At 36.4% G+C, this 22,310-nt stretch overlaps 1 protein-coding gene across 6 annotated transcripts in view; it reads right to left on the minus strand.

The window, feature by feature from the left end:
- ANO3 (anoctamin 3) overlaps positions 1-22,310 on the minus strand; it is a 379,990-nt gene that overhangs the window by 96,690 nt on the left and 260,990 nt on the right. For all 6 annotated transcript variants that reach the window (XM_072725370.1, XM_072725371.1, XM_026018612.2 and 3 more), the window contains 3 exons: positions 21,200-21,358; positions 9,309-9,409; positions 2,068-2,112 (listed from right to left, as the gene is read on the minus strand). In XM_072725370.1, the coding sequence (XP_072581471.1) occupies positions 2,068-2,112; positions 9,309-9,409; positions 21,200-21,358 (305 nt within the window). The remainder of the gene's footprint in view (positions 1-2,067; positions 2,113-9,308; positions 9,410-21,199; positions 21,359-22,310) is intronic.

Consider the following 22,310-nt stretch of genomic DNA (forward strand, 5'->3'; position numbering starts at 1 on the left):
AATGAGGTTTTAAAATTTTATAACGATGATCATCAGTACACACACACACACACACACACACACACACACACGGGGAAGAGGAGACAGTTAAACTTTTCTCCAAAGTTAAAGTTAAAAAAAAAAAAAAAGGAAATCAAAACCAAGCATTTCCTTAACTGAAACTCTAAACTCAAGCAAACAACGTGACATTCTTCTTCTCAGCTCACTATGTCATATACTTTTATGAATACCCTTCCTAATTATTTGCTACCCTTCCCGTTTGCATCCAAAAGTCAAGGACCAAAGAAAACTATTTGTCGTAAGTAAACTGTAAAGAGGTAGGCTGTAGTAACGTTTCAGGTATTTTAGTGATTACTTGGAACATATAACTGAATTTTCATTTCATGAAAGTAAACAGAAAAAATAATAAACATCAAAGATAGTAAAACATTATGATACATAATATAGTGTTTAGTTCTCTAGTTTATTTTTAAGTTTGATCAAAATAGAAAAAATTAAAAGTGTTTTCTTTGCAATTTGATGTACACGTTTATCATGCATTCTAAACACAAGTGCACTCTAAAGCGATTATATAATATTATGTAGAAATTTCTTGCTATTTTAGTCTATAGGATTTTATCCTTCTGCAAGTCTCTGGAAGAAAGATGCTTGTTTATCAGAAAACCCACTAATTCTACAGTAGCAAAATCTCACTCATTCTATGGAGCACACTGAACCTAACCCACTGACATTCTGTCGATGCCATCAAACATGATGCAGGTACATGCAGAGAAAAACAAACAGAACCCTCTGCAGTTATAAATTCATATATTATCTGTTCCAATGACTTTTATTTTATTATATAAAAATAATTTTGGAAACTTGCTATACAGACTAGGACCGAATATGCACAAGGGAATGATCAAAGTTCATTCTAAATCTGAGCATGACCGAACAAAGAGAAAAATGGGACCTGGCTGAGGAGCGTCATTAATAATTTTAGCATTTTAAAGATACTTTTAAGAACTCATTTCTTTCGCATTAATTCTAATTTCAAGTTTTCCCTCCATTATTTACTTTTCTTGTCACCTGTTCCTACCACATATAAATTTAATGTTTAAGAGAGACCAACATTCTCCTCTCTTAAAATAAAAATTTTTCCTATTCTAAAGTTCTTACTTATATTCAGCCACTCTCTCTGGTAAGGAACTGGATTTATAAAATCCTTTCCTAAAATGTTCTGAGGTTCATACTACATGATTCTAGTTTTGTGTCCTTCTGACTGGTAACATCTTGCAGAATTATTCAGTACACGCCATCATATTTTGCTTTTGTTAATTAATTCTTTTGAAATGAGCAGAAAAATAGCCAAGTATAAGAAGCCTTTTGTTTTTAGCGTCCATTAAATGGAAGCTGATTTTCCTCAGTGAAACAAGGCCAAGGTGATTCAGGTGGGAGAGTTTTTTCTGTCTCAGGGCTCTGGCTTGATTAATTCCTTTGTCACAGCTACTGTTAACCACAACAGGTAAAGAGAAGTTTTGGGATGAAGCTCTTGAAAAACAGCTTCTTTTGAATATTTGGAAAAGAGAGGCAGCTCAGCTGGTGACCTAAGAGTAGGCCTGGGATTCAAAAGATGCTGTGTGGCCTTGGTAAGCCACTTCATCACTCTGGACGCTGGCCTCTCCTTGACCTCCTCTGTCAAAGAATTTACACGGAATGATCCACAGGGTTTCTGCTGTGTCTGTTCTCCTTTTATTCTAGGGGGTCCTCGTCTGCTCATCAATCTTGCTTTTATAACTATTTTATAAATTAAAATCTTTCCTAAGATGCTACCTTGCAATTAAAATCTTCCTGTCACATTATATCAAAAGAGGATTGTAGGAATTGAAATGGTAAATAAAAAAAAAGAGATTATCTGATTTTCACATTGTTAAATTTGGCATAAGTCATTTTGGAAATCTTTGAAGAAACCAACAAAGTCTTTCATCCTAAAATTTATAACTGCTGATATGGGTAATTGAATGTTTTCTTTTTGCTTTTTCCCAAATGTCAAATAGGTTGTAAACAAATTACACATCACCCACTGACCTGCCCATTGATTTGCTCCTCCGGTCAGTGTAGTAGCATTTTTTCCTGAAAAATAATAGAAGCAGTTGAAGAGAGTCACTTGAAAAAAAGAGAAACCAGTGAGTGACAACATTTGATCATAGTGAGTATATTAACCCTCTAACTTCCACACATCCATGAAAGACATGAAGTAAGTCGATGTAATAGTAAGAATTCTAGGTGTACATTGTCTTAATTTCAGACTTTAAGTTGCTAATAACATAAAACCTGGATAAGTCAAATAGAACACTTTTGAATATTTGATTCTTAATTCCATTTTTTGTCTGCCTTCTGCTACACAATGTGTATTAACTGGATTATTTGCTTATATGTTATATGAAGTCATCCATCCATCTATCCATCCATCCATTTATTTATATTTCTATCCATCTAAAGACATATGTAATAAATATTTATTATTTTGCAAGCTCTGTTAAGGTATAACTATTAAAACTTTAGGGAAAAAATAACTTGCTTTACAGTTGAGGAGAAAAGTGAGAGTTATAATAAAATGTGATGATGCAGGAAAAACAGAGAGTGCTATGGAAGTACCTAGGAAGGGATCTCGATTAGTTTTTCTAGAAGAAGGAGAAAGGAGTCAGGAAAACTTTCCCAGAGCAATGTGTTATCTGTGTTGAATCTTAAAGCACGAGTGGGAGTCGTCCTCTGAATAAGGTACTTGGGACACGGTATTCTTGACAGAGGTAGCGGCACAAGAAATGGTTACGGAGCAACATCAAGTATTTTAAGATTCAGGAAACTGCAGCCACTTTGGTGCTCTCTGGAGTACGAATTGCAAGTTGAAAATAGATATAAAAGAGCTGGCAGGGATGATGAACATGGCACAGATAATGAAGGGTCATACCACTGACTCTAAGGTTTTAGGTGAAAAACAATGGATGCAAAACACTGAGTGTTTTAAGCAGGTGTGTAGCATGTCTGATTTTGGAGAATCTAAAAATTCGTGACAGAGGTTAATTCACCTCCCAAAAGATTCTTACCATGTCCTCATTTTGCAGCTCAGAAATCTCATAGTCTCTTCTAAAATGCCTTTTTTATCCCCACCCATCAAAACCCGTTCCAGAGGATCAGTAAATTCCTCCCTGTGTGGCATCTAGAAAGCAGAGCTGAGTTTGGACAATCAATATTTGGTCCTAACTGTGTTATTAACCGCTGAGAAAACTTGAAAACCTTCTGAACTACCATATTTCATTGCAAACACTAGTCATATTGCTAAAAAATATTTTTTTTTCAGTTGTCCCTGCCATACCTCAATACTAAATTCAAATATGGAATCTTAAGGCTTGCCATGTCTATGCTAAACTCATTTAAAAATCCCTCCCCTTCATTTTTCAAATATACAGGAATTTGTATGCATGTAGAATTCAATCCCCATTGGAATATAAACCCATCTTCTTCCTGAATTTCCTCTACCCAGATTGTCTTGCCCTATTTAGTCGTCATTATGTAACAGATCACGGACCATCTTCCATAGGAGATTGGGCCTATTTCCTATGTTGGGCTGCCTGTTTCCATGTTGTTTTCTTTTTGAGTGAAGTGTCCTTTGCATACAAAATTGGTCTAAGTTTAATCTCAGTTGTGATAGAAAGATTATTCTTAATATTTAAAAAATATCAGCCCGCTTCCCCCCGCAATCTGATGTTTAATGTATTTGTGGGAGAAGCTTAAGAATCTCATTAAGGAACTCAAACTGAGGGGATCCCTGAGGGGCTCAGCCATTTAGCGCCTGCCTTTGGCCCAGGGCATGATCTTGGAGTCCCTGGATCTTAAAAACAAAAACAAACAAACAAACAAAAAAAAAAGGAACTCAAACTGAGAAACCAGGGGATGACTGAAACATCTTAAAATACGTTTGACTCTTTTAATTTGAAAGGGGTAAGAAGGACTAGGAACCACCTTTGAATTAAAAGAAAAATAATGAAAGCAGAACTTAATATTTCTGGAATGTGGAAGACATACGTTAGGTCCCTGCTGATAGGGAAAAAATAAGAAAATTTGAAGCATTTTAACCCTCTGAAATTTCCTTGGGTAGTTTTGAAACATCAAGTCTAATAGGTAGGCCATACTTTCTTTGGAATGATAATCAAAAAAGGCAATAGCTAGAAAATTTAGGTATATAAAATTCTACACATACATCTAAGTAGAGAACTTAGATAAAATGTTCAGGATTCATATTCATACAGTAAGGAGAAACTGTTTGCAGGCAAAGCAGGGTTATAACTAATATTTTTTTCTGAATAAACTTGCAGTTTTTCTTTGTGAAATTTAATATGTAGTTTCCAATGCTGAATAAATACATGGGATAGTCAAGCATGTGTAAGTTTTTTTTATGCATAAATCTTTTAAAACCTCTTGTCCTAGAAAGAGATATATGTTTTTTCTATTTAAGGTCTTTATTATTGTATATTTTAATTTTAAGGCAGGATATATGTTCTTAAATGTGATACCAGTTGACAACTGGAAACTGAATCGGCCATGATAGAAAAGCTTTGCCACTTAGTTTATGTTTGTATAGCATTCTCTTTTTATAAAGCAATGGCTATGCCAAATTTCATGTGTTCCTTAGAAATAAATGAGAAGTTAGTTACTAAGGAATTAATGTTACATCTATTATTTAAACTGATCTGAAAAATGTTCCAAGAAAACTCTGTGTTCTAGTATTTGTCAAACTGTTTTCCCAAGAACACCAACATATTAAGATAAAGATAAAAGATATTAAGATTAAAAAAAATCTGGGGATCCCTGGGTGGCGCAACAGTTTGGCGCCTGCCTTTGGCCCAGGGCGCGATCCTGGAGACCCGGGATCGAATCCCACATCAGGCTCCCGGTGCATGGAGCCTGCTTCTCCCTCTGCCTGTGTCTCTGCCTCTCTCTCTCTCTCTCTCTCTCTCTCTCTGTGACTATCATAAATAAATAAAAATTTAAAAAAAATTTTAAAAAATCCCACCATCAAATGGGAAGAGTTCTTTGTATAACCAACCCTTGGAATGTATAAAAATGATCAAAATTACATCTTCTGTCCCAGAATTAGGATGCCATAATCTCTGGGGAGAGGCCTCCAGGGAACTTCATGTTTACTAAGTCTCCCAGGTGACTGTAATGCATTCTAAAGGCAGAATGAGGACCACTTCTCTAAAAATTCCTACAGTAAATAAACCTACTGTTTAACTCAGAAATTCAGAAACATATTTGCTCACAGGATATCTTTCTCTTAAGAACTTGTGGAACTAGTATTCCTCTGATACATTTTGGAAAATGTTGCATCTTTCCTAGTATTTATGTTATTAAATCACGAGAATTTCAATGGCATTTTCCTTTTTTTTTTTTTTTCAATGGCATTTTCCATAAGTTTTAATATGCAGCAAATGTACACATTATTAAAAAAAAAAAAAAAAAAGCATGTTATGAGGGGCACCTGAGTGGTACAGTTGGTTAAATGTCTGGACTCTTGGTTTCAGCTCAGGTCCTGATCTCAGGGCTGTGGGTTTGAGCCCCATGTTAGGCTCTGCACCCAGCCAGGGGGTCTGCTTGGGAGTCTCTCCCTCTTCCCCTCTCCCACTCACACCCTCGTGTGTGCACTCTTTCTCTCTCTCAAAAAAAAATTAATCTTAAAAAAAAACAAAACATACTATAAAGAAGAAATTTCAGCCACAATATCAAGAAGAGAGAGTAATTGCACACACTTCAGGGCTTTCATATTTCTTTCCTTAGATGTATCAGCACCGTGCTTTCAAATGCAATCTACTAGAAAAAAAAAAAAAAAAGAATATCATCTTAAAAAAGAAAAAAGAAAAAAGAAAAAAAAAACCCAGCTATGTGAAAAGAACATCTTCCTCAAAAGCCATCCCAGGTCAGAACACCATGGCACACAGCCTGAAGACCTAAGCTCTAATTTATATCAACCAAGGACATTCACAATCTGGCAAGGGAACTGTTAGTGTTTTTGTTTTTGTTTTTTATTTTTAATGAATTTCTAAGAAAAAGCAACAAAGGAAGTAAGTTCAGGATATATTTTTAAAAAAATTAAATTTATGAGAGTACTGATCAGTCTATCACTGAGTTTCTCAAAATTTGCCTGAAAGGAGGCAATGACAGAAAGGAGATCAATGTGCTCCAAACAGACCTTCAATTTTTAAAACTTAGTAAAATCCAACATGATGGTGAAAAGAGCTATATGAAAAGTATGACATTGTAAACTGTCTTCATATATGAAAAGTATGCCATTGTCTTTGTAAGATTTTTTCCCTGTAGACTGCTGCAGATGAACATATTTTGAAAGTGAATTGGTAAAAAAGAAATCTTTGAATTTCGAATGTCAAATACTTGCAGTAAAGCAAACATGTAGACTGACACTATATTCATAACTTGTTCTTTCACTGAAGGCATCACTTCATCGTTCATAACAAGCGCCGTTGAGGGGATCTAGGGCAAACTGTGTCAAACTCCTCCTTGGGTATAGCACAAAAGGAACAAAATCTTCTAGACCCCTGGCCAACGACTGTTTTGTTTAAAGTCCAGAGGAGGTCAGGAGGATAATATGCAGCCTTTCTGATGAGATAGATTTTATTTTAAAGATTTTATTTATTTATTCATGAAAAACACAGAGGAGAGAGAGGCAGAAACACAGGCAGAGGGAGAAGCAGGCTCTATGCAGGGAGCCTGACGTGGGACTCGATCCCAGGATCCCAGGATCAGGACCTGGGCTGAAGGCGGCGCTAAACCGCTGAGCCACCCAGGGATTCCCAAGAGACAGATGTTTTAACAAAATGTTCACTCAGTCCGAACAGAACCTGAATGCTGAAATCCATAGAAATGGGACACTTTGTGATAGACTCCAAGGGTTTCCTCTTTTTAGATCTACAAGGAAATTAGTTTGTGCATGAATTTAATTACAACTCTTTTTAGAAACAATGGTGAAATCACAGGATGAGGGGTGGATAGAGGTACCTCATTAGTTAAGATTCATTTGGAAATTTTGGGGGAAATTTAACCCTGATATCAGAAATTAGGTCATCTTGAGTGTCATACTTCCCTTGTATCCCGTGTTTACATCGTGCAGTCAAATTAGAATTCATTAAACGCGGATTTTTTTCAATACGAATAAAATAACAGGTACCTACAATTGCACCTATCAGGAGCAGTTATTTTTAGCATATTCTATTTTATTCCTATTTCACTTCTATGCATTTCGTACCGTTAGAAATTACATATCATAGTGTATACAACTTTAAATTTTATTATTTATTATTTCCCCAAGTCATTAAGAAATCCTATACCCATTCATTTTGTAAATTATATTCTGTTGCGAGGGTGTATTCTAATTTACTCCTCTACTGTAGAACAGAGGAGGTATTTCCATTTTCCACAATTGTAAGTAGTACTTCAGGGAATGTTTCTACACATTTTCCAATTATCTTATTAAAATAAAAGTGGAGGGTATAAAAGGTTTTAGGGCTCACAGAAAAAAAAAAAACACTTCCAAATTGAGTTTCAGAATATTTTATGAAGAGTGATTTGAACCATATAATAAACAAATCTGATTATTTACCATATCTGTGAAATGTCTGAATGTCACCTCTTATAAAATTCTTCACTAATTTTGTAGGTTAAAATTTATCACAGTTTTAATTCTGCATGATTCTGTGCCCCATGAATAGGTACAATCCAAGCAAGAAGAAATTGGACAGAGTAAATGGCAAATATTCCCCCGTTATCATCTTGTAATAAGTCCCAAGTAAGTATTTCAAGACTTCTTAGAAAGTGACATGCTGTCAATAGGGAAGAATTGCTCGGAAGTGAAGGGATGTACAGACTAGTGCAAGTGTATACTTACCCAGCTGTGCTCTCTAGCTTAGTTCGATATAATGACTTGAGTTGAAAGCTGTCCTTTGCAGACCTCACACTAGTTAATCATAACACACATAACATCTCATAGGCCCTTATTTGCTTCTTTTAAGAACCACCTTTCATAGAAACATACCGACTTCGGGTCCTCTTAGGTAACTTATCATTTGTATAAGGTGCTGAAGGATTAGACTTTTCTTTCCTTTATCAGCTTTTGCTTTATATTTTGTCATTACCACTATTCTTGGCCAATATTTTTGAGGTTTTATTTGCTTATCTCCTAAATATCATTTTTAAAGAGAACTTTTAAACTCTTAGGTTTGAATACAAGCTAATTAGGTATTCAACTCTAATACTGTCTGTAGATTCCTCGGTAGTTGCCAATGCTTCATCAATTTCTGTTTCGTGGACAATGGCTGTGTTTGCATCTTTCAAAGCCTGGGGTTTTTCAAGTGACTAGAAAGATGGGACCACTATCTCATATTTTATCCTGAATACCATGGAACTGGAAGACTTGTTTGTCAGCACTCTTACCAGAACTGGCCTCTTCCAAGCTACCAGGTCTGAGATGTTTCTCTGTATTTTCAAATTGTGCTCTTACATTCACAATCATTATCTAGAGGCTCTTTTACTCAGTATCTTGTTACTCTTTTTAAACCCTCTTATCAGCTGGTGAAGCACACTGAGCTTCAAAGGAGCATAATGCTTATCTCTTCGCACACAGTAGGAACACTATTGAATTTCACATGGAGGAAGTGATAATTCTGCATATAACACAAGATACACAACAGAGGGAAACTCATGTCTATTCAATCTTTGTCTATAGGGAAAAATCTTTGAGTGGGGGTCTCCCATTCCTATGTATCCTCTGGTGCTGAGGACAGAGCTAAGAAACCATGTAGTTGAACGGCAAGGAATGATTCTTGCTAACTGCTATGCCAAGAGAATCACTGCATTTGTTCACAAATGGACGCTACACACACTTCCTGCCTTCCACAGAGACAGAAGAGTTTTTACCACCCATATGGAATAAGAACTGAGACTAATCTTGGGAACTGTAAGTCAAATTCCGAGAACAACCATTTTTCCCTCCCTCTTGGCAAGTCCACCTAAAAATGGCATAAAACATCCAAGGGACCACAAGGTTTATCACATTTGGTAAACATATTAGAAGGAAAAAAAAGTGTCCAAGATATTCTAACATTTGGAAGAAGCAGCTCTGTAGAAAGAGTTACATTTATTGCTCTGAAGCTTTGAAAACAAAACAAAACAAAACAAAACAAAACAAAACAACAACAACAAAAAAACGGATTCATCTTAATTACATTGAGATAGAATGAAGTAAAACTTGAAAGTACCTGAAGGGCATCCTGATATTTAGCCTCTCTGCATACTTGCACAGTGTGTCCCATGGAATGTGAATTTTAATAAACATGATATCAGAGTTTGCGACAGCTGGCTGCAAAGGATAGAAAAGCAGGCACGGTTACTTAGAATCAGAGCTGATGATATCATCACACCATACTGTGATTTGAAAGCAAAAAACACTGTCACCTTGTCTCCACATAAATCATTGTCACTGATTTAAGGGGTATTTATATGAATAAAAGTTCTTAATACAGAACAATCTTCATAGAAATGTAAGAATGCCATTGCAATACAAGAATAATCACCATACAAGTTAGTGCATTTTCTTAACATTGATTGTTATCAAGATCCAGATTTCCAACCAGAAAAATCATGAGCCAGTTAGGAATCTGAAGTTATTCTTGTTGGGAACTTTATCATGATCCTGCTCAGAGGGAACAGAAAACACTGACAGTTGCCACTAGTCATTCATTGATTCATCCACTTATTCTTCTAGCATGCTTTACAGAGTACCTACAACCTGCTAGGTCCTATGAAAATCCTGGGAAAAAATGGAATATAAATCATACAAGTCCATGACCTTACAGAGCTATCAAATTTGCAATTACTTTGATCTTTCAGTCCCTAAGAATTTAAGCATCTTTGATCCACACAAAAGGCTTTTAAGCAGAATTAAGTGTGCATCACAATTACTTATGGGACTTTTAGCAAAATTCTAATTCTTAAGAATTCCTAGAATTGGATTCCATTGTTCTGAATATTTTGTTCATATTACTAACAGAGAATCAGCTACGTTTCTGAATAAGATAATTATTAAGATTCTTAGATGTGGCCCACTAGTCTAAAATAGGTAACTAAATAATTGACTAGTTTGGCATTATATATCATTTATGGTCATATTCTGTATTTTTAAAAGCCTAGACAGTTATTTTCTCAAGTTCCTGTACTATCGGAGGCCCATACAGCGAGGAGGATGTTTGACTATTCTAGCAGTGAATTCCACAGAGCTTATCCTTCAAGGGGTTAGAGATGCTGAACATACATAAAGGAACAACCACAGTTGTTGCTTACACTTAGGCATGCCTGCCAAGCTATACACAGCTGGTCTCCATTTGGTTAACATTGTTCAAGTAAAAATTCAGCTAGATAGAACTTCTCAAGAAATGCAACGGTGTCAAAAGTGCAAAAGTATAGAAGAAATCTATCAGTTTAATTTAAAATCATAAATATTTTACAATTAAACTGTACAGTTTTATATCCCTACATTCACAAAGCCCTATATGTTAGGTGTGGCTACTTTCATAAGTTTAGCAGAATAATATTTCAAGTTTGTATCACTAATATTTTTAAAAAGTATTATTAGAACACCATAGGACAATCATCTGATTAATACTCAGGTATAGAGGGCATCATTGTTGTAAGGCAGACACTTCCACAGACCAGCATTTGCTAAAGTTTATTCCACGGAGTACTATGAAAAAAGAGGCAAGATATACCATGGTCAAGAAAATTTGGGGTTTCTCACTAGAGGACTTGTGACATACTTTAATATGCATATATTTGCTTAAAATATCCAAGAAGGTAAATTTAGTAAATTAATTTCCAAAATTTTGGACCATGGATTACTTTTTTCCTTATAGTTTAATGAGATACACGTATTTTGCAAATCATCACGGGAAACATAACAAAAGATGCTTTTACACAAGTACAATTTCCAAAGAGCTTTCTTACTTCAAATATGTTTGTTTTAAATTACAGGTAAAGAATGTGGGAATAAAACTGACCATGACTAAAGAAGATACAGGATGTGTTAAATATCAATAGGCCTTTGAATTTAGACCAAGGTCATAAACATTAGCTATGATGGAGAAAATAACGTGTAGAATGTTTTAAATGGGCCTTAATTCAAACAACTATTTGTTTAAAAATACATTTTTTACCTAGCTAGAAGAGAGAAGGAAAACGATTATGATGTTATCTCTAGATTCTTTTTAGCGACTATTACAGACTGGTTGAAAGGTTTCTGTGCAGCTATGAGGTATTTATTCAAAGGACACAAAAATAGTGATTTGAACGGGGGGTGGGGGGCACATGCACTCCACTATATATAGCAGCCATGTCCTCTATGGCCAAACTATGGAAAGAGCCCAGGTATCCATCAACTGATGAATGGATGAGGAAGATGTGGTCTACATACACAATGGAATATTACTCAGCCATCAAAAAGAATGAAATCTTGTCATTGGCAACAATGTGGATGGAACCAGAGGGTATTATGGTAAGTGAAATATGTCAGAAAAGAAAAACAAATATCATATGATCTCACTCATATGTGAAATTTAAGAAACAAAACAGATGAACAGAAGGGAAGGGAAAGAAAAATAAAATAAGACAAAAAAGGAGGGAGGCAAACCATAAGAGACTCTTAACTATGGGAAACAAATTGAGGGTTGCTGGAGGAAAGGTGGGTGGGGGATGGGGTAACTGGGTGATGGACATGAAGGAGGGCACGTGATGGGATGAGCACTGGGTATTGTATGCAACTGACGAATCATTAAATCTACCCCTGAAACTAACATTATACTATATGTTAACTAAATTTAATTTAATTTTTTTTTTAAAGAAAGGTTTCTGGGCAGGAGTGATAGAATCAAGAAAATCTTTCTGAAACATAAAAAAAAATAGACATTTAAATAACTCCTTCCCTGAGGCAAGTGAAAGAAGAATTTCATGTCTTAAGAGTTTTTCTTGCTTTACCATACAAAAATCCTTATATTCAAATTGATAACAAAGATCCTCCTTTTGAGATTATGGTGTTGGCCAACTGGGTGCTATATGGACTTTCCTTCTCGCTTACCAAGTACAGCTTAAATTTCTTCCATCTTAACTGTCTCCTTAGAGGAAATCACATGGCATGGTAGAGAGAACATAGTATTCAGAATCCCAGACTTAAGTACACATTTCACGTTCATCATTTACTTAGCTCTGTGAACTTGGGGAAATTACCTAACCTCTCTCATCTTGTTTTCTCGCCTGAGAAATGGAGACAATGATCTTAATTCAGAGCAGTTAAGAGTGTTATGAGCGACTGGACATATAAACTACCCAAGTGAAACAGAGTATCCAGAGTTCATTCTCTGTCCAGAGTGTGCTTCTTCAATTAGACCGAGCCAAAATAATGGCTAATTTCAAAACTTCACAAGAATTTTTCTCTCTCACTCACTCACTCACTCTCTTTCTCTTTTTTCTTAGTAAACAGCTACCAGACTCCTCCTTATCCCTTGGCTTCGTAAGCCTTCAATAATGGGCCTTTTGAGTCATACAAATATAAAACCAGTGACAAGCCATATTTGCAGAAAACTCTAGAGTGATTTGAACCAAGTGATAGAAGAATTAAATATTAAATATTACAATACTTTACAAAATATTACAAATTAAATATACAATATTATATTGTATATAAGAATTATAGATTTGTATATCCAGTAACATATCCTGGGTATAAGTCGTAATAAAACTATTTCTATAGACTATAGCCTCTTTGGAAGATGTCTTTTCCTTTATATGTATTTAAAATGTTCTATACCCGTATGTGATTGCTTGTTCCTAGGGAGAGGTGGGCTCTTTTTCAGCAGTTAATCAAAGAGAAAGAAAATGATGCCCTCAAGATTATAGAAAACATTTCTAGTATTCATTTTCCTCGGAATCTGGAAGAGAGGCCTCTTTGAAAATAAAGGAGTCTAGACACTGGAAAAAAGAAAAAAACAATCTATAGCAGACTGACGCGCTCTACATGTAGAATGATTTAAGACCGAATAACAAGCCTTTGAAAAATGCCCTGATGTTTGAACATTGAGGTCCTTCCAATGGTTCCCCGTGAGTATGAAAGCAGGGATCTCTGTTGTGGAACCGACAGCTCCTGGGACGAAAAATAGTTTCTCAGCTAAAAAAAAAAAAAAAAAAAAAAAAAAAAGAAAAGTTTCTCAGGAGCTGGACCTTATTCCCGTATGCATGGCCGTCTCATTCTCCCTCAGAGCATCACGGTGCCTGAAGCCTGAAGCCTAGGATGGTGGTTGCCAGAGAACAGTCACAGCATGAAGAAAGTGTGAGTGACACGTGTGTTGGGAGAGGCCTTTGAAGATTCCACGTCCACAGCAGCAGAGCTGGGGTTTCATACTACCAGACAGCTCTTGATTTGTTTTACCTTATAGTAGGACAACCTTGGTTTGTTTTCCTTTATATCATGATCACTCCCCACAGCTCTCACCCTCATCCAAGCCATCATCATCTCTGGCCAAGATTCCTATAGTGCTGCCCAACATAGCCTTTGCTTACATTCTTGTCCCCAGTAACCTATTCATAGCATAGGGACGCCTGGGTGGCTCAGTGGTTGAGCGTCTGCCTTGGGCTCAGGTCGTGATCCTGGAGACCCGGGATCGAGTCCCACGTCGGGCTCCCCTCAGGGAGCCTCCTTCTCCCTCTGCCTGTGTCTTTGCCTCTCTCTCTGTGTCTCTCATTAATAAATAAATACAATCTTTAAAAAAAAATCTATTCATAGCATAATGGCCAGAGTGATTCTTTAAAACATAACTCAGGTCATAGACCTTCTCAGAACCTTATTGCATTCAGAGGGAAAGCCGAAGTGTTTTCAGTGACCCACACAGCCTTTTATATAATGTCACACTCAGTATCTCGCTAACCACCCTCTCCTACTACTTTACCCCTTACTCATCCTACTTCTTATCATTTGGTCGCTTGCTACAACGTGCCTGTCCTTGCCCCATCTTTCTCGCTGCCTATCCTTTTCCTTCTAGTATTTACTACCTTCTAGTAAGTCAATCTATTGATTTATGTGAGTGCCATGAAAGAAGGCATCTTTATTCTATTCAACGATGTATACCAAACACCCCGTGCTATGCTGAGCACGTAGTAGTCTCTCACTAAACATTTGTTGAATGGATGAATGTGTGGGTTAACTTATTTTAAGTACACCTTCCATGTAACTTGTCCCTCACCAGGAGATGATGGAAACGAGAACGCGAATAAACCAAAATTATTCCGGGAGAGGTGCTATGTCAAAATTCAAATTAGCATCATGAATAGCTGGCATAGCACTGATTATTAATTCATCCCTGTCAACCTTTAAGATGTGAAAAAAAATCGAATACACTTAAATAAAAGAGATGCTTTAGAAGGATGTTGCTACATTAATTTTACCATCAACGAGTGAAATGTCAAGCTAAGTGCACATACAGCTAGAACATTTCTAATTCTGTATGTCTTAACTTTAAATATATATAGATCTTTTTCAAGCAGCATGGACTGTCTTCTCTTAGAACTTCCTCAACTTAATTTCTCTTTTGTTATACCTCTACTTAAAACAAAACAAAAGTAGTTTCATTTTCTCGCAGCTACTGAGCAGGGGGTTGGTGAAGGGATGGTGTTGCCAGGGAGAAAGATTACTTTCTCCCTTGGAATCAAAAGCTCCCAATCTGCCGCTATTCTGTTAGCTCTGATGAAGGCAGGCCTTTTGGAGGGAACAAAACACCCACCGCCTTCACACTTCACATTATTATTTAATTATTCCATCCAAAATTCCCAAGAAGTAGAACGTTCACTCTCGAGAGAAGAGGAAATACAAAAACTGAGTTTTTACAAAGTCACCCTCCGCGAGCTGGGGGCAGAGAGCTGCAAGAAAGCAATGCGGTGGCTCACGAGAGTAAGTCTAACAAGCCAAATTGCTCATATGATCTAGAAATGTACATGGAACAAACACAGTCACAGATCACGTACCGATCCACTCAATATGGCCTCATCATCATCTGCTGATGATGGGATCGTCTGGAAACTGTCCCTACCAACCTGTGATATAATGAGGACTGGAGGCCTACTCTCCGCCAGACTCCGTGCTTAGCTCTAGTGAATGTAAATTTAAAAACTGGGGGCTCGTTCCCTAAGGGATATTCCTATTTTTTCAGCTAACAAGTCTGATACTTGCTGACAGGCTCGCTATTTCATTTTCTGTGTCCTTGTGTCCCAAGTCCTTTCTTTTCCATCTGCTCATGCTTCCCCCCTCTGCCTCCACCCTTCTTTCTTGGATCTTCACCATCGTCGTTTAAGCATCTCATATAAGAAGAAAGAAAGAAAGAGACCAGGGGAATCTCACGAGAGCTCTCTCCCTTTGCTGGCTATTGCTCTTCACCCTCCCATGCACAGCGTGCTGACGACACTTACTGCTGGTGCCTAGTCACTCTTCAACCCATGTCCATCTTGCTTGCACGTCCATCTCCTCAGAATGAGGATTCTCATTGTTTTCACCAAAGATCTCCACAACCTCCACTGGAAGGGGCCTCCTTCTTATCTTCCTGGACCTCCCAGGTGTATTTGTCCCGTGACCCCCTCATCTCTGCCCCTTCCACCTACCTCCAAAACCTTCAGGTGTCTCCTCTCCCCTCCTGCCTTTTACAGGTTCACTCTTAGATTCATTTTTCCCCCCTCATTCTCTCTAGTGGTTTCATCCTAATACATGGCTTATATTACCATCTCTGTTTTTTTTTTCTTTTCTTTTCTTTTTACCATCTATGTTCTAAGGACTAAAGCACTAAGCTTCAATTCAGTCTTCTCATTAGGCTCTAATACAAATTTCAAACATTTTTTTATTTGTATTTCTCAAAGCTCTGTCAATCACTGGCCTGTGATCTTTATTCTCATAATCCCATCTCATTTTCTCCCCAAATTAGCTTTCTTCTGTCAAAAGTAGTTTTCTTTCGGTTCTTCCTTCTGCAGATAGCAGTCTGCCCCCTTATCTTCCCACGATGGACTCCCTTTCATTTAGGTCACTTCCTTCCAGATCATACATGCTTTTATTCTGGTATTGAAAAGTGCCAGGTTCCTTCATCCCACAACCATCATAATATTCAATTGATTCCTGTTATAATGGGGTTTGGCATTAAGAGATCTCCAGGTGATTATAATGTGCAGTCGGTGCTGAAAAATCACATCTAGCCCTTTTATTTGATTTATTTTAGGGACTATCCATTTTCAAATGTCAACGTTTATTTCTTTAATTTCACCTCTTGGGCAGCCCTGGTGGCTCAGTGACCCAGGGTGTGATCCTGGAGAACCGGGATCGAGTCCCATGTCAGGTTCCCTGCATGGAGGCTGCTTCTCCCTCTGCCTGTGTCTCTGCCTCTCTCTCTGTGTCTCTCTCTGTCTCTCATGAATAAATAAATAAAAAATCTTTAAAAAATTTCACCTCTTCCCTTCCTCTCATCTTCCCTCACCCTTCAGACTAGATCACTGCCATTGATATAAGTCATTCTAGCATCATTTATTTTTCTTTTTGGTCACTTTTCACAGTTTGAAATTATGAAAGACTGACTCTTATGTAGTGTAAATTCAATGAAGGCAGGGATGAGGTCTACTTTACTCAATAGCTTGCATAGTACCTGTTAAGATCTTTTGCTGAATTAATTAATAATTGGAGATATGTGAGCAAAATAACTACCGATATTATAATAGAATGTATGTATAAATTGTTCTGGGAACAGATGAGGAAATGATTAATTGTTTTTATAGAGAAGAAATCATAGGGAAATAAAATCTTATCACAAGACCGAGTTCATAAGCTTTCTGCAATATTTATTGGTTGAATTAGTCCAGTGATATGGATATTCTGGGTTAAAATTCCCGAAGAGACATAAAAAAGGAAACACAATTAAAGGAGTCAATAGAATTTGAGACCAGAATTTAACTTGCCCGATTCTATAACAGTAGGCAGTGTGCGAATAAATCCTTACCTTGTAAAGAATCAAGGCAGTGTACTGTCATTTTATATATATTTAAAAGTATTAATAAATATAAACACATCAGTTTTCTAGGGCCACCTCACATTACAGTTCCCTAATTGTGTTTCTTAGAAGACTAATCACAGGAGCCATCCTGTGGGGAAAAAGAAGGGGGGCTCCAATGACATATCTAAGTACCAATGAGCACTCTATTCCACTGATAACATTTATTGGCAAACTAGATATTGAAACAAAGAAATCATTTTTTCACCTTGTCCATCTCAGTTTTTAGAAAACTGGTTGAATCCCACTTGTAGTAATTTAGGAGCCTCTCAAAATACTTGATTTAACATTTTTCTCTGAATAAGGGAATGGCTAACTAAGTCTCATCTTTTCTCAACTTTTCATCTAGTAAAAAAGATGAGCTGGATCTAAATATAATGGTAATTTAGGATATTCATAATATATTGTTAAATGACAGATTTGAGTAGAACAGTATGTATAATATGACTAATTTCCCAAAAAATGTGTACATATTTATATACATAGAAAATATCCTGAAGGGCACCCAGCAGGATAAAATCAAGGTATTAACAGAGGTATAAATAAAGAAAATGATATGATTTGGGAGATAGCAGATGTAAACTTTACTTCTTATTTTGTACATTTTTATATTTTTAATTTTTCACATTAAGATTTTTTCTTTCTGTAATGTGATAAATATGTGCTTAATATGTGTTTTTTTAAGACCTTGGAGGTTTAACTAAAGTAGTAGCAAGACATTTTTTTTTATCAAAGGACTACAAAAAATGCTTTTATCTCCATTCTATATTCCATTTTTCTACTGAGCATTGGTAGTTTTATTGCCACTAGAAAAAATAACATCCTTTAAAGAACACTTAAAAAAAAAAGCATTCAAGAAAAGAAAAGCCAGGAATAAAGAAGGGCATCACAGAATGATAAAGAAGCCAATTCTCCAAGAAGGCATAACAATCTTTAATGTGTGTGCATCTAATAAGAATGTCAAACTATGTGGGGCAAAAACTGATAGAACTGTAAGGAGAAACAAATGAATACACTATCACAGTTGGAGACTTCAACATTCTTTTCTCAGAAATAGACAGATCCAACAGGCAGAAAACTGGTAAGGAAATAGTTGAACTCAACAACACCATTGATCAAATAGATATAACTGACATCTAAAAATTACTTCATTTACAGCACGATACACATTTTTCTCAAACTCATATGGACCATTCACAAGATAGATTATATCCTGGGCCATAAAACACATCTTAGCCAATTTAAAAGAATAGAAATCATTTTACAATGTCTGCTCTCAGACCTCAGTGGAATTAAACTGGAAATCTGTAACAGAAGGATAACTGGAAAATTTCAAAATAGATGTAGATTCAATAACACACTTCCACATGTCACACGGGGCAAAGATGAAATCTCCAGAGGGAAAAAAAAACATATTTTTCTACTATGTGAAAATGAAAATACAATTTATCATATTTAAACTATTTAAACTTTAAGTAGAGTGAAAGCTGTGCTTAGGGGTAAATTTATAGCATTGATTTCATGTATTAAAAGTTAAGAAAGATTTAAAATCAATAACCTAAATTCTACCTTAAGAAACCAGAAAGCAGGGTTTTTAGGATAAAGGATAATATACAGAAATTAATTGCTTTCTTTTAGCAATGGAGAGTAGAATTTGTAATTAAAAACACAATATCATTTACAATAGCACCACAAAGATCTAATTACTTAGGTATAAATCTAAGAAAACATGTACAAGATCCATATAAGGACAACTACAAATTTCTATTAATGAGCTCAAAGAATAACTAAATAAATGAAGAGAGAATTCATGTTCATGGATAGGATGACTCAATATTGTCAAGATGTCAGTTCTTCTCAATTTGATCTATAGATGTACAATGTCAATCAAAATTTCGATGCAAATCAAAATTGTGATGCCAATCAAACTTTCAACAGGTCATTTTGTGGATACTGATAAAGATTACAGAGAAGAAAAAGACCCAGAAGAGCCATCACAATATTGAAGACGAAGAACAAATGGGACTGACACTACCTGACTTTCAGACTTACTATGAAGCTACAGTAGTGGTGTTAGTGAAGAAATAGACAAGTAGATACAGGGAACAGAATGGTGAGCCTAGAAATAGACCCACATAAATATCAACTTGACTTATGAAAGTCAACAGATCTTTCGCAAAGGATTAAAGGTCAAATTATGGAGAAAAAAAATGTCTCTGTAAACACCTTGTGCTGGAACAACTGGACATCCACATGCACAGACTAACTAAATAAATCTAAACACAGACCTTATATCCTTTATGAAAATTAGAAAAAATGGATCATGACCTAAATGTAAAATGCAAAACTGTGTAACTCTTAAAACATAAAATAAGAGAAAACTTATATGACCTTGGGTATGGGGATGGTTTTCAAAATATAACACCAAGAGTATAGCCCATGAAAAAAATTTGATAACCTGGACTTGCTTAAAATCAAAAAGTTCTGCTCTGTGGAAGACAATGTAAAAAAAAAAATGAGAAAACAAGCAAAAGGCTGGGAGAAAATATTTGCAAAAGACGCATCCGGTAAAGAACTGTTATTTCAAAATATATAAAGAATTCTTAAAACTCAACAATAAGAGAGCAAACAACTCAAAGGCCTTAACAGATACCTCACCAAACACGATATATAGATGGCAGAGAAGCATACGAAAAGATGCTGTACATCATATACCAAGAAAATGGAAATTTTAAAAAAAGAGCTACCGCTCACTATACACCTACTAGAACGGTCAATATCTGGAATACTGGAAGCAGCAAGTGCTGGTGAGGAATGGGAGCAATGGGATCTCTCCATTCATTGCTGTGGAAAGGCAAAATGGTATAGCCATTTGGGAGGACATTTTGAAGATTTCTTACAAAAATGAACATAGTCTTACCATAGGATCCAACAATACCACTCCATGGTATTAACCTAAATAAGCTGAAAATGTACGTCCACACAAAAACCTGCACACAGATGTTTAAAGCAGCTTTATTCATAACTGTCAAAACTTGGAGGCCACCAAGATGTCCTTCAGCAGGGGAATGAATAAACAACCTGCGGTACATCTAGATGACGGCACAGTGTTCAGCACTAAAATGAAATGACCTATAAAACCATGAAAAGACATGGAGGATCCTTAAGTGCATACCACTCAGTGAAAGACGCCAAGCCTGAAAAGTCTACAAACTGTACGATTCCACAACACGACATTCCAGAAAAACTATGGAGACAGTACAAGGGTCACGGTTGGCAGGAGTTGAGGTTCACGGAGACGTGCACAGGGAAGACAGAGGATTTTTAGAGCAATGAAAATACTTTGCATACTATCGGGTAGATACATTTACCCGGGTAGATAAATTATTATACATTTTCCCAAACCCACGTCATGTACAACATCAAGAGTGAACACTACCGGACTCTGGACGATGATAATGAGTCCGTGTAGGTTCATCGGTTGTAACAAATGTACCACCAGAGGAGTTGATAATAGGGGATAATGTGGGGAGGCAGGAGCAGCACTGGAAATCTCTGTGCCTTCCTCTCAGTTTTGCTGTGGTCCTAAAATGGCCCTTAACAAAAAATAAGGTCTGAAAAAAAATGATAAAAGTATTTAAAAAAAATGATTGAAAAGGAACTCCTTCACAGTCCAGTATTGAAACCAGACATTGACGGCTTGGCAGCCTTTTCTTTCAGCATTTTTCTTTTCATAGGTTTTGTGCTTTATGTAGGCATAATGACTTCTTCAATTTTTAAAATCGTAAAAATAGTTATGCTCTTTGAAAAATATTTAAATTTACGGAAATATATACGAAAGAAATACACAGTTAAGTGGGACTGTCTATACATATTTCTTTCACATTTAGGAAAATGTGGAAATTTAGGAAGTGACTACACATTTTATAAAGACATGAGCTATACACGCTTCCCGTGCTAAAACAGAAGCAATAGACAATAGCCCTTGGAAGCACATCACGTCACGTAACTAGTGTTAGGGCAGCACCTACCTCCTTTTCCAACATTAGGCCTTCTGCTCGGAGGTTCTTTTCAAATGTGTTTCTTTTGTCATATTGTATATTTGACTTTCTATAAACCAGGATGTAATCAATCCGCTTTTTGCCATCTTTGAATAGAAGTCCACTGGATGCTATGTAATTCATGTCATTCTGCAAATGAAGCAATGGTCGTTAATAGCGTAGGTTAAACAAGCTCACACATTTTGGGTTCAGTCACTTGGTTTGGATACTGGCAATTCGACAGCAAAAAAAAAATAAAAGTGTTTTTTGACACTCCAGTTATTCCAGTTATGAGATATGTAAAGACGATTAAAGCAAACTTTGCGATCTGTAATAGGAGACAAACCATCAAGGGGTGTTCCCGAATTTGAAATTAGGCCGTCTGATACCAGAACCTCATTCTCTGAGGCTGGCATCAAAATACGTATGTTTTATACAGTGACGTCCTATAAAAATAATTATCAGGTGGCATACGATGAGTATTTGTTCAACATCAGGTTCAGACACATGTGCCTTACATGTCTGATCTTATTTAATACTTACAACTCCCATTTCAGAAATACGGGCACTACTACGGCTCTACATAAGTACTGAAACCACCACAGTTTCCGATTTCGAATACTACTCAGAAAAGATACTATTTTCTAAACCTGTGTTCAACAACACTAAACCAAACAATAATTCCCGAGCTGCTTGCTCCAAGAAATACTTGCTCACGGGATGTAAAACTGCGAGCCGACCACAGCAGCTTACTTATCAAGATTAATCACTTGCTCATTGAGATTGCTTTGAGGTTCTCACCTTGGTCTGTTCATCCACCTGAGCTATTTTTTTTTTTTCTAAATATGCACGGGCCAATTTTCCACCAAATCCCTGCCTTGCAAGACTTACCTGGCATGAGAGCTGAGGCACCTGCGTGATCCTCCACATTATAAATGACATCATGTAACTCGTCTCCTGAGACCCTTCAAGTTCCGCCTCTTCCAAGCCCAGTCTATTTCCCTTAGCACTTACTAACTCCTAACGTGTTCCATAACTAAACAATTTGTTATCTTTTGTTTACTGTCTGTCTTATCCTACTGGAATAACAATTAGACCAAGA

This window comes from Vulpes vulpes, chromosome 11 (genome assembly GCF_048418805.1).
Source record: "Vulpes vulpes isolate BD-2025 chromosome 11, VulVul3, whole genome shotgun sequence".
NCBI classification, from domain to species: Eukaryota; Metazoa; Chordata; class Mammalia; order Carnivora; family Canidae; genus Vulpes; species Vulpes vulpes.